The sequence below is a fragment of the Lepisma saccharinum genome, chromosome 7 (assembly GCF_977018435.1).
Source record: "Lepisma saccharinum chromosome 7, izLepSacc3.1, whole genome shotgun sequence".
Classification (NCBI taxonomy): Eukaryota; Metazoa; Arthropoda; class Insecta; order Zygentoma; family Lepismatidae; genus Lepisma; species Lepisma saccharinum.
Genome location: NC_139235.1, coordinates 80,465,560 through 80,479,732, shown reverse-complemented (window position 1 = coordinate 80,479,732; position 14,173 = coordinate 80,465,560). Strand labels below are relative to the sequence as shown.

At 35.2% G+C, this 14,173-nt stretch overlaps 1 protein-coding gene across 1 annotated transcript in view; it reads right to left on the bottom strand.

Annotated features, from left to right (window-relative positions):
• Nucleotides 1–3,094: 3,094 nt before the first annotated feature.
• LOC145989952 (putative pyridoxal-dependent decarboxylase domain-containing protein 2) overlaps nucleotides 3,095–14,173 on the bottom strand; it is a 56,034-nt gene continuing 44,955 nt past the window's right edge. The window contains exons 14-16 of the mRNA XM_083125490.1: nucleotides 12,021–12,173; nucleotides 10,780–10,941; nucleotides 3,095–6,424 (exon numbers count right to left, since the gene is read on the bottom strand). Coding sequence (XP_082981616.1) covers nucleotides 6,207–6,424; nucleotides 10,780–10,941; nucleotides 12,021–12,173 — 533 coding nt within the window. The 3' untranslated portion in view covers nucleotides 3,095–6,206. The remainder of the gene's footprint in view (nucleotides 6,425–10,779; nucleotides 10,942–12,020; nucleotides 12,174–14,173) is intronic.

Sequence of the window (14,173 nt, the reverse complement as noted above, 5' to 3'; positions counted from 1 at the left end):
TTAGCACATTAAGCTACAATGCCAAGGGTCCCGGGTTCGAATCCTAGTCTGGGCATGGATGTTTGCGAGTGTCCATTCATCAATTTCATCATATCATCACTCATCCCCATCTTCGCAATTAGCCGAAAGTGGCACAAAAACTAAGCAAAATAAAGCAAATCAATCAATCAATCCAATGTTGAATGAATATTTTTTTTATGTGCATATAGAACAGAATGAACTCGTGAAGAATTTTTATATTATTGCTTACCTACAATTCTGATACATGTATGTCATGGTATTATGTGGACTTGATAAATTGTAAATAGTGTGTTAATTTGGATTATATCCAGAACAATAAAATCTCTAAAAGTTATTACAAAAAGGTCCTAAAAGCAGCTACATTGCTGCTTTCAAATTACATATAATTAAAAGAAAGGCCATTGGCTAGAAAGGATAGTAGGAAGGAAATTGGGGGGGGGGGGGGAATACAGTAGAATGCTGGTCTCCGTCCCATGCTTTCCTTCGTCACCTCTAAGCGTGGAGATCTTCAACCAGTATTGGAATAGTCGGGTGGTCAGCCCAACGTATCCCCAGTCGTTATAGTAGGTCTCCACAAGCGGATTACACTTACTCATTGGAAGCTCCCCAATTTCTTCACGATGGTGGGTTGCCACTGGCCCTATACACAGGCCGAAAATTCCCGGTGACCGAACCCATGCCATCCCGCAGCCACCGTCCAAAGCAAGGTGCCTTAGACCGCACGGCCACGGAGGAGGACTTTTTTTCAATATATGAAAGCATAAATTAAGTTTTTTTTAATGGATTTCTAAGATTATTTTTCTAGCACGAAACACCAGAGATAAAATTTTTGCAACATACAGAGTTTGAAAATGAATCATGGAAAAAATACCATAAATACTAGGACTGAATCCAAGCCAATACCAATGGCATCAGCATCTGGAAATGAGTTATTTATTAGCAGATACTTTTCTCATATTTTACAGTGTGTGTACAGCTGCACAACACTCGCACACTCTATTATCCTGGAAATTGTGGAAAATTCAAGGTTGTGTGTAATTTACTGTGCCCAATTTTGTGAAAACTGCATTTTGGATGAGGTACTAAAAGGTGACGCATCCATCATGAATAAGAAAAAGTTCTTTTGCAAAATTGATAAGAATGGTTCTTTGACAGATTTTAAAATCTGAAAATTAACAATTATGTTTGAAATATTTTTGCCTGCACCATACTAAAATTTAATCACGATCGGACAACTAGTGAAAAATTTAATTAACTTTAATTTTAATTTCAAAGAGTGTGATGCACTTTTTTGTTCTCACGAGGATTAAAAATACAAGGCATACTTGAAAAAAAGAATTGTTAGTATAGATTAATGCATAATTGAATATCACTAGGGATGTAATCAGATGATAGAGCAATTCAGGTTATAATTGCATGGCCAAAACCAGGTTCCTCCTCGAGGTGTGAAGATAATTGAGACAAAAGGCAACTTACCCCTTTGCTTCAGTATCAAGTCTGAAATAACATAAGACGAGCTGTAGGCATAGCAAAGTCGATGACTTGGGCTATCCAGGTAGAGGCGACTGCTGGCTGAACGGCATTGAAATTGTGGCATTGAGTCAGCTGCATGGACCGTTATATCACAACAATGAGGCAGGCTGTCAAGCTATGGCGACAAGACTCTGCAGAAAAGAGTGAATCCGCTAAAGTAAGAAAATAAATCAGTAAGTAGGTACAAACAAAATACAAACTTTAAGTGTCCATTGTGATGAGATAAACAATCCATGCTTTCAGACACTTAGTATTGCACAAAAAGTACATATATTTTTTTCTGTTGCAATCAACCACTTAGCAAACCATAGATTTGTTGGTGTGACTTGAGTGACACAATTTGAAACTTCAGATAATATTTTGAGATAGTAAGCATTTCACACTAGTACAATTATCATATCCTTATCTGCAACAAAAAAAAACGACTTTTTGAATAAATTAAATGGTGGTGAGAATTGGTTATTTCCAGTGGCAATAATATTTACAGGTAATATGGGATATGAATGAGCAATTAATGTCAATACATGGGCACCTGTTTTTAACATCAACACCATACACTAACTTTTATCATGTATGAAAATACAGGTTATGCAAAATTTGTTCTTCATACAAGGTGTGTTCAAAAAAAGACCGGATTGTTGGAATAGCAACTTTACCTGAACATGTACATCTTATTCATGTTTGTCCCCTTCAAAGTACTGTCCTTGGCTGGCCACACACCGCTCCCAACGTTTCTTCCAGCTTTGAAACGCCTCCTGAAACGTTTCTTCCGGAATGCTCTTTAGGTCCCTCTTACATTTTTGTTTGATGTCGTCAATTGTGTCAAACCGACGACCTTGCAATGTCGATTTCAATTTTGGAAAGAGGAAAAAGTCTGCTGGAGGCAAATGGAGGCTGAGGAATCACCGTCGTCCTGTTTTTGGCCAAAAATTCAGTCACAAGTAGAGCGGTGTGAACCCACACATTGTTGTGGTGTAGCGTCCAGGTTTGGTTCCGCCAAAGCTCAGGCCTTTTCCGCATCACTGCGCGTCTTAACCTCTTCATAACCTCCACATAAAATTCCTTATTGACTGTTTGTCCTCGTGGGACGTATTCGTAATGAAGTCGAAGTTCTCCCAGTTTTGAACCGAGTGTACCAGTCACAACACTGATCGGCTCATTGCTTCATCACCGAAGGCTTCCCGAAGCATTATGAACGTCTCTGTGGCACTTTTACCGAGCTTGAAACAAAATTTAACACGCACACGTTGCTCCTGCAAATCTTTCATTTTTCACACAGCCACAAAATGACCCACTGACCGCTGCAAACTATAACACGTGTTGCTCGCGCGCGCGAACGGCTTGCACTGCGCTCCAGGCCTTGTTGCAATGTACTTCACAAAGATGCCGCTAGATGGCGCAACTGTGTTCCTTTGATTTCATCAAGTAGTTTGCACGTAGTGCACTCAATCTGGTCTTTTTTTTTTAACACACCTTGTAAATTCTTGAAGCATATTAAAAAATAACACAAGTAACAGTGAAAATACCACATACATTTTATATTCAATAAATTTTATTTCAATGAAACAAACAAAAATAACTTCACTGAGAAAATACAAAATTATAAGGATTTTAAAAAGTACACAATAGGAATTCAAAGGTTTTGAAAACAGCATAGCAGCTTGATTTTCCTGCAGACTTACATAACAGCAGTGTTAGCTAATTAAAATAAGTAAAATTGGCAAAATGTTACATTATAAAGAAATTACACTTTACACCGACCATCATCTTTTCCCAAATAATCAATGACTCAAGCCATGTTGATTTGGTAATTCAATTCTTGCCCTTGCCTCGTTTAAAAATAAGACAAAATCATGGCTAATGTCATCGATATAAAAAGTTCAGCTTTTTAATTATATACACATTATCATTTATTAACTTGGGCAGGAAATAAATTTAATTTAAATTTCTGACTAAGGATGAATGTTTAATATTCAAGACAAGATGCCATCTTATTCATGATGGGTGTGGTAAACGTGGTTGGTGAACCTTCAAAATTAATCAGAAAAAAATATCCAATTGTGCATCGCGTAAACACGAAACTTCGTGTACGTAATGCCATCTTATGTCTCGGATTGGGAAATGCATTATTAATTATTAAACGACCAAAGTAAAAATTGAAAATATTCCCTTATTTCCTTCCAATACCTATAAATTCTGAAAAGAAACCATTTTACATACCATTTCCCCCAAAACCTGTAACCAAAAAAATCTTTAGATGTGTAACATTTTGCCAAGATGACATTGGTAACTGATAAAAATAAGGCAATAAAACGTTAACACAATACAAAACTGCCAGTATCTAACCGTTACAAATACTGGAGGCATCTTTGGTATTGTAAATCACTGAGATTTTTGCAACAGCTTCTTTACTCCTTCACTCCTAGACTGACAGTACTTTTTTAGTTCTTTTTGGATTACTTTTCTGCAACTTAATGCATATATAAAATAAATCCTGCAAAGGAATTAAATTAACAATACACAACTGTACAGCACAGTCATTTTAGTACACTAATAGTTTCCATCAATTATTTTGTTTGCAAAAATTATTTTTCCAATATCCTTAACAAGAAAAAGAATTTACGCTTAACTTCACTAAAAGTCAGTCTCATTCTTTCAGGTAATACATATTCACACACACAGAAAGTTGCAGATGCATTTATTTACATGTACCCTGTGTTGAGTTCTATGTAAAGTATATAATAGAAGGTGATATGAAATCCGACATGTTTATTTTTAAGAAATGTGTTCTCTGACAAAACTGCAGTGAAACTTTCTTTTTCAAGAACAAGCACGTAACGGAGGGTAGAAAGTTCCCAAGGAAGATAAGAACATCACTTACAAGTATAAAGTTACGAAGCATCGCTCACTATACTTTCCTGCCTCTACACCTTAAGGAATGTAAATTATATACAACACACATGAACATTCTGTGTCTGTTTAGTGCACACAGAGATGCCCAAATACATTAAAGAAAATTAATCTAACATGGTATGTTATAAAAAATTTAACAACTCGAACAATAAATAAATACAGCCATTAATATCAAAACATAACTACATCACTCCTTCTCAAAACATGGCAAACAGATGACAGTATCTACAAGTAAGTCAATGCACTTAAAGTGAGCTTGCCATGAATTTTAAGGAATGCTAGATATATATTGACATTTACAATGAAGCATGATAACAATTGCAAAATTTACATATTTTATTGAAATAATCAACAGTCTTTTCTCTAAAAAAATTTAAGTGTGCCATCAACATTCCTTTTATAAGTGTGTGTCATTGATACTGAATTATTATAGTTTGTGCTACCTCTGTGAGTTAGAGAATTTTGCTTCAGTTCGTACACAACTCACTTCATGCATTTTTTTACAGCTTAACCACACACTTAAAAAAATATTGATAAAAAATAATGTATAGCATAGAATGAAGTTTTTAAAAGAAATACATTCCCATTATAATTTACTTTTGCATTCTTCCCTAATGAAACATATTGTCTGTTAATACAGTCATTATTCACGTGCTATTTATTCTAATAATTTCATATGTTATTCAGTTGTTCACCTGTACAATGATAAAGTTACTCAAGTAAAAACTACTTTAATTTGATATTATTACTAAATAATGTATTTACCCTAAGACTGGAAAAGCTACATAAACATTGAAACTTGACCTAACAGATGCAAGTTATCTTAGGAAAATATTTAGAACCAATCAAAACTCTTCTCAGTATCTCCAATCCTTATTTTAAAATTTTATTGAAATCATTCTAACCAGGGACTGGATTATTGTTGAATGTCATATTGGACATCACGCTTACAATTTTCTGTATGAATGATATGATATACCTCTTTAGAAAGCATTAACAAAAAGAATTAATATATTTTTCTATACTGAAAGAATTTTAAAATGCAATGAAAAAAGTTGTGTTTATCAATTACATGTTTCAACATTCCACTCTCAACCTACATATCAAACAGAATAGCAATAGAATATCTCAAATTGGTGTCCCATAATAACAGCCTAGCATTTTCAGATTAATGTACATATTTTATTACTTATTATAGATATAATATATTGTGGCCAACTTAAATATAACAACCTTTCTAACATATTATTATGTTAAAAGTTCTGCATAATATTTTACAGCTCATTATACATTTTCTTAAATTATAGCTTTGCTTTTATTTTAATAAAGGAGAAAATATTAAATACCTTGAAATACTACATAATAAATAATAGAAGACCTGTATTAATCTGTGACTAGCAGCTGGCATTTTCAGTACAACTTGCAACAAACTGACAAAAACCTAATCGATGTGATTTAATACAGTAGAAGTTTTAAAAAAAAAAAAATTTGGTGAAGGACCATTCTTCCTTTAATATTTACTCCACAAACACAAGTTATTATATTTTTTTGTCTTTTGAAAATATTACATACCGCTACCTATCCCTTCCCAATTGCACATACCAAAGGCTTACACCATTTACAAACTCACAAACTGTGTACATATAAATATAGCATGATTGTAGTTTCAAGCAGTGTTGCTAACTCCACATCACTGTATAAATCAAACCGTGTATCTATTGTGCTCGGTCACATTTTCACTATGACAAAGATGCGGCCTTCTCACTAACCCCTGTTGTGCTCTGTTGTGACTGCTGTGACTGCTGTGACCCATGTGATGATGAGCGTGAATGACGTGGGTTGGCAGTTATTGGGGTCTGAACGAGCGGTTGAGGTGGTTTTCTAGGTCCGGATGTGTTTGTCCCTCCTTGGATTTGCATGTGGTACCGATAGATATTTTCTGTGCTTTCAACAACACCTATAAGAAAGACAAATAAAATCTGTTGTTTATGGTGTAATACTAAAGCTGTTACAGGCTAATACAGTACAGATTTTCAGGCACTATAAACTTGTAAAATAGGCACTTAACCCTTTCTGAACAAGCAACGGGCTATAATTGCATGTATTATAACCACCTCTTTCGAATTCACAACCACTAGATGTTGAATTTTCTTCGTTGCTGAATTTTACTTGTACTTGTCAAATTACATTGTGCATTGGTTTAAACTCTTGCACTGAATAATTCACATGCAAATTGTGGAAATATTTTACGAGGATTCCACTTCAGCTTTTACATTTAGTAATGATTTCAATCCCAGGAAGTTTTTCTTTGGTTATTTTCATTAATTATTTCTATATTAACTCACGGCACAAGAGCTCGTGAGGGCAAGGGCCTACCTACCAACTGCCAGCCTCACTCGCACGGAGATAATCCAGCCAGTTACGGGGTGATATGTGCTCAGCATGACGAACACCATAGTCCTTGAAGATTTCCGTGACCGGGTTACGCTACTCATTTGTAGCTCCCCAATTTCTTCACGATGGTGGGTGGCCACAGGCCGAAATCTCAGGAGAAAAGTTGTTACGCTTCCCTCAGGAGACTCGAACATGCACGCATCCCGCAGCTGGAGCCCAAAGAATAATACTGTACCCTTAGACTGCACGGCCACAATGCGGGACACAATTATTTCTATATTATGTATTGAATATATATATGTTTTCAGTAACTTTTATTGCAATGTTTACATTTTTTTACTTTCAAAAAATTGATTGGTTTCATTATTATTATTTCATTGTTTATATCAGTTTTGGCTAATTGGAAACATGAGGATGAATGGTAATAAGATGAAACAGATGAAGGGACAATCACAAACACATATGGACAACATCCAACAAAGTCTCATAGAGGATTATACTGGCCAGAGCCTTAGTTAGTCTGCAAAATGCAGTCCAGGGTATACTATGTGGAAGTAAGGTTGACATTTGGGTGACTTCATCCCCTTGCTATGGTATTCCTCTTTCCCGATGATAACCATTTTGTTTTCTTTATCAGATCTAATCAAATACACATCATTATCTTTAACCCATTTTTTCACATTGTGAAGACTCCCCCTAAGCTTACTTTCCATTTTCCCCTTTGGTGTCCTATGATTGGTTGCAGGTGGGCCTTGTTCCCTTATGCAATCCATTTCGAGCAAAGCCCCATTTCAAAATTTATGAAAGTGTATAAATATAACATTTCGAGGCAGCAGTATACATATAAAAAAATGTGTTTTCTCATAAATTATTCTCATAACTATAGTTTTTCACTCACCCTGTGTTGTAAGTAACAAGAAAAACTTAAATTACCAATTATGAATTTTGTAACCAAGTTACGGATATTAATGTGCACAGATGAAATTACAGACTCAAGTGGTAGGAAAATGGCAAATGGGGTCCAGAAAAATGAAACATATTCAAGTAATTATTTTCTTTTGACATGCCAAGAACACTGTACTACTACTACTACTAACCATGTTGCAATTGCTAGATTGTTCAATGAAGCAATACAGATATTGTGGCAAGGAGGTATGAAGTTTGATAATACAAGGTGGCCACTCTAGGGCCATGATAAAATTCAAATATAATTTCCGGTTTTCAAGGTGAACTTTACAAAAATTCAAAGGTACAAGCAGGTGTTTTTTTTTCTATTTCAATCTTACATATTACCTCCTCTCACCACCCACACATATAAACATATACATATATCCACACAAATAAATTAACAATATAAAAGGCTCATGTAATTCCAATGCACTTAGACATTATACATTTACAATATTTAATTTAAGGTGCTTAGTTTACATTTGCCATTTCACATACTCAGACCGAAATACCTGCAAACACAAGTCGCAATATGTTACAAGCAGTGTTGTTTTCTGGGAAGAAAGGTTCTGATACCCTTCAAGTTAGTAAGTTCGTGTGTTGTTGTTGTTGTGTTCGTAATTAACAACTATTCAAAATATTGTGATATGTTCATGATAAATGTTATTAAACACACAATTTCCTTTTGTTAAAATAAAATGTTATTAGTTTTATTGTCACACATAAAAAGGTGTCTCTATTACGTACCGTTGTGTACCGCCAGAAACCACTGGTTATGGAATATACTAATCTATGAAAAATTGTTAATTGTATGAGAATTTCAAACTCAAATTTAACTAATCCACTTCAAGATAAGTTATCTTGCAATAATCTTTTGTCTGTCAGATAGATTGTTCTGCAAAGGACACTAACAAAGTAAACAGATTGAGAGAATTCAGTTTTATTTTCTACACAGGTTTTTCTTCCTTCCTTGACAAAAATAAAATAAACTATGAAAATCCTGCCTCAGGGCATTTATAAATATGTATAAATTCAATGGCATTAGGAATAATAAAAGTTGCAATTTTTCACGACTATGGAGAAAAATTCACACAGAATTCACGGAGCCAATAATTCATGCATAATTCCCAGTGAGTAACCATCCTGTAATAAGATACTTTTGCTGACAGATGCTGCAGAATAACACCTTGCAGTAAGTTATCCTAAGTGATTCATTGTTCACGGATTACACATGGCGTCTGAAGAAATCAGAACTGCATATCATAATATTGATAAATTATTTGAAATGGAAAAAAAATTCTTGTCAAAAAGAAAAATCCCACTTCTTGTTGCCATCCACACCTACAGTTTGGGTACGTGGCATAAACCTCCATGCAACTGAAATTGTTTATTTTCTTGGAAATGATTAGGCGTGTGGTTCAAAGCATCTCAGTAGATTCTTCCCTCTTTGTCTGTATACAGACGAGCACAGTTTCTGCCTAAAGCCCCATTGTGTCTGGACTTACTACGCTGTTTATATCTGCGAGATACAGAGGATCTCGTTTGGGTTAAGATTAGCACTCCCTCCTTGTAGAATTTACTGTTAGGATCCAGAAGTTGTTAAGGTGCTTAAGGATCATTATGTGTAGTATGAAAATAAGAAGGTGAAAATTAAAAAGTAATCATGAATATGTTAGTAAAACTGTACTTGCATCTCACAGATACAGAGTGACTGATCTTGTTACTTTTCCAGGTGCGACCAATGCAGAAAATTTCACTTTCTATCTGTTGTGTGAATGTGCATTTAAACATGACTTAGCTTACATTTCTGATAATTTTAGTCTTCGAATTGAATTGAATTGAATTTAAAATTTTGGGTGCGTCAGCACTAAGGCTATTTTGCACCCATCACATTATACAGGGTCCAGCCCCTTATCGTTACACAGAACAACTCTAACGTTGCATAACTAAAATCATAAAATATTAAAATCTTCTGACTTTCGTTAAAAGCTGAGGCTGTAAAGGAGCACTCAGCACAAATAAGGACAAAACACAGGACAACACAAACAAAATTATACTGGCCATAGTGCCAGTCGCCAGAGCCTCGTTTGTCTGCAGTCCAGGGTGTACTATGTGGAAGTGAGGTTGACTATTGGGTGCACTACATGGAAGGAGCACCCCTTACACCCCATAATTAATAATTTTAGTCTTGTTTGCAATACAATCAAGAAATTGGAAGTAACAGAGATCCCTTTGTCAGAAGTAATTAAATAAGTACATGGAGTAAAAAGCAAACTCAACTATCTTATTGGAAATAAAGCACACCAACTTCACAGAAAATTCAATGAAGTGATGGCAAATAAATTTGGTTTTCAAACTATGTGTATTGGACAGTGAACAAGAATATATTTGGGAACAAAAATTAAAATTTGACTGAAATAAAAATAATAACCCATGGTGCAACAGCCTTTGAGGGCCAAGGCCTCACTCCCAGATGCTTCAGCAGAGGTGGGAGATCATCCAACCGGTTACGGGGTGACGTGTGGTCAGCACAACGAACCCCCAGTTGTTGTAGGTTTTTATGGCCGGGTTACACTACACATTCGTAGCTTTCCAATTTCCTCACGATGGTGGATGGCCATCGGTCCCATATACTGGCCAAAATCTCAGGAGAAAAATTGTTATGCTTTACCCCAGGGACTCAAACCAGCGTGCACTACGTAGTCTGACGCTTTAGACAGTGTGGCCACAGTGCACAACAATGGTGCGCGGCATGTGCTAATTTCATGCTGCTTCTTCAATTGCACACTGTACCAGAGTGCTAAACTATGGAATAACTAGCACGAGACAATGAAACTTTCATAATCTTGATACAAACCACTTGAAAACATTAACACTTTCTTCTGTTGACTCCTGCTCAATTTTCATACGAACTGAAGACAATTGATATGCCGTTCTATATACAATAACATATGAAAATAACCTACGTACCAGCTTGCAAGTTGAGACTTCGGCCTTTGATACCACTTTCTTTGCTGGGAGGAGACCACCAATTGACGAACGATCCAACCACAGGAACATGACGAAGGATGCCCTCTTGCCATAGCCTTTCTTCATTTTCTCGTTGAAGGTCCAAAGTAGCTGCTTCAATACCTGCAACAAATCATATTCACATACAAAAGACTAATTATAAATAAATACCTCTATTTTAAGATGTAATATTTTCAAAAAATAAGTTTTATTTTTCTCAAAATTAGCATTATTCGTACTGAACCCACAAAAAAAAATCAAAAAATCATGCATTTCAACTTCTTGAAAAGTGCATTTTATTAGTAAAACTTGATATAATTATCACAACCATCCTGTATAGAAAGCTGAACTTGGGAAAAATGAAGCTATGAATATTTTACACACATTCCAGAATATTCTTGATATATTTCCAGATTGCACTGAAGAGTGATTAGGGTCAGAAATGCTGGTTTTGAATCCTGGGTAAATCTCTACCCTTTTATTACAATTCATCCTTCATCTCTTTCATATTTGTCCTTACGATTAACCTATAGTTCGAAAGAAAGATAGAAAATAATAACAAAAATAGATATAGATTACTTACTGTAGTCACTTTAGTTACTTGGCTACAAACATTAATTAAGGAAATTATGGACTTTGTATCAGATCAATAGAAGACCAGTCAATATTATTTAAAACTGAAATTATTGCACAAAATAAACATTTTCCTTCTACAGCACATTTATGTAGTTATCAGAGTATTAAGTTTATTCCTGCGTAAAGGAGTCAATTTCTGTTTCTCAAATATTTACAGCAGAATTAATCAATTTTCCGTAATTTGCAGACTTCAGAAAGTGTTGCATTGGTAAGTAAAGTATAAATTTTGTGTTTAAGAGTTTATTTTGCATTTTAACGTTGATTTTCCATCATTTTGTGATGAAATATGGCAGGAAAATGCATTCACACATATCAAAACCGTGAAAAATTAACATTACAGCATTCTAGTTCACATATTTGTTAGACTGGCCATCAGCATCTGCAAAAAAAATCATATTGAACCGTAGAAAGTTTTACACATATTGTATGCTGAATAAATGTATAAAACACATCCTGCAATCAAAGAGTGTGCAGTCTAGTAAACGCTCTATTTCTTTCTTAGGGAAACAACTAGAACTTCATTAACGTTAAATATGACAAAGCAAAACTGCTAGTAATGTACAAACCTTTCTTTACTATTTCAGTCATTGTTTCTAGAAAACGAGAAGATTCTTCAACTTCTTTACCAACCGAGACTACAAGGTTAAGCAACTCCTCCACGTCAGTTTCAGCCGTAACCATTCCAAAACGCACACAAACAAGGGCGTCATCTCCCTCTCCTGAAAAAAAAAGGTCAGAATATTATCGTGTATTGATTTGAAAAAAATATTCAATGAAACACTTGGGTTCGAACATTTTTATATTAACTTCATAACACATGTATATAAAATCAACAAGAAGTAACCATAACAACAATATATATTATCATTTGAAATTTATGGCTGTTTCAACCCATGGTTTCATAACTTAAATTCCCCTTGGTTGCAAAATGAAACATAATAACAACAACAATCATAACCATTCTAAACTGGTTCATATCTGCAAGGTGGTTTATGTATCCTTGCAGACCTTCGTGGAAATGCTGCTGCTGCAGTGGACTCTTGTTTCGAACATCCTGGCTTCTCCAGGCCTTGCATACCTCCTTGTCTCTGCTGCTCTTCATTGTGAGCCACAGAAGGTAATTCCATATAGTCCAAGTTAGCAAATTGATTTTGCTCACCACCAAACTCTTCTGTACATCGTTTTGTGTGTGTTCACCATTTCCATATCTTCCACTCTCGTTCCTTCTGGAAATCTCTGGTTTCAAAAACGAAAAATGAACATTTCTTGTGTAATTGTCCCTCTTAACTTTGAAAATTGAGTGCGATAATTGTCCTACTATCTCGCCTTTTTCATACTGCTTTCTTTCTGGACAATAATAATATACTCCAGATCCTTTCTTATAATGCTCTGCCTCATAAATAACCCTTGTTCTATCATTATGAATTAATTTATTGGCGTTTACTTTGTATGAAAATAAAATTTCATTTGGTGATTTCCCCATAATCACATTTACAGTATTGTTGTGATAGAACAACATTCTCTTTAAGAATTTATCCACAGAAGCATTGCGTCTGTTGACGTTGCCTTTTGTTATCTCTCCTGTTAAAGTCATGTACCTTTTGATGATTTGTACGTGCCTTTCAACTTCTCCATTTGAACATGGTCTATATGGTGGACTGTGAATTAATTCATCCACTAATATATAACAAATATTTCAGCTCAATTCCAATATGGCTTTCTATAATGTGCCAATTCCTGATTTTACGCTTCCAGATTTTACATTTTTCCACACTTTTAAGTTTTTTCAACCTTGGTTTCTGAAAAGTACATCATGACACAAGATATTTGTTTACTTTACTTCACTTTTCCGCCACATTTAGCTAACTGCAAAGATGAGGATGAATGACGATATGATGAAATTGATGAAGGTGACTTGCAAAGAACAGCCATGCTCAGGCTGGGATTCGAATCCAGGACCCCTGGCATCGTAACATGCTGTGCTAACCATTCTGCCACGGAGGCTGGCATGACACAAGATATGACAGGCCAGAAATAAATATGGAGTGACATTAAGTAGAAAACTTTATGAAAGAAGTGAAAGACCTGATATGGGACAAAGAGGTGCAACCAAAGTGTATGAAAGTTTTGTATAATATATATTCTGCACTAGTGCTGCAGGAAGAGTATTTTGCTCAAGCGCCAAATAGTTTGCTGGATGGCACTACATAGCGTATAGAATTCAGAGCTGCTTCATTCGATAGAATAACGCTCAAACAAGTAAAACAAGCAGTATACTCTCAAAGCCCGGTGGTACAGTGGGATCCATGAGTATTACCATGCAAATTGTCTATCACCACGTTCGTGCACTTTATTTGACCCAATAAGAGCTTTAAGAATTAAAAGAAAACTCATAACAAACTGTTGACAACTTCTGCACCAACATGCATACAAATCCATTGCATAAAAACACATAGGGTGTAAGAGAAAAATTAATGAAAATGGTCATGGACAATTTGCACGGTAATACTCATGGATCCCACTGTACACGTATAGCCATAATTTGTCTGTGGTAGTGGACCCTCAAATATGGATCGTGAAGTGAAGAATGCAGTGAAATTGAAGCTTAAGTGATCATAATCATCTCCATGTAAAAATGTAGTTTAGTCTATCTTACCAATACATAGTGATATATGAAAATGAAACAGATGATTGTGGGCTGAAACTACCAAGGCAGATA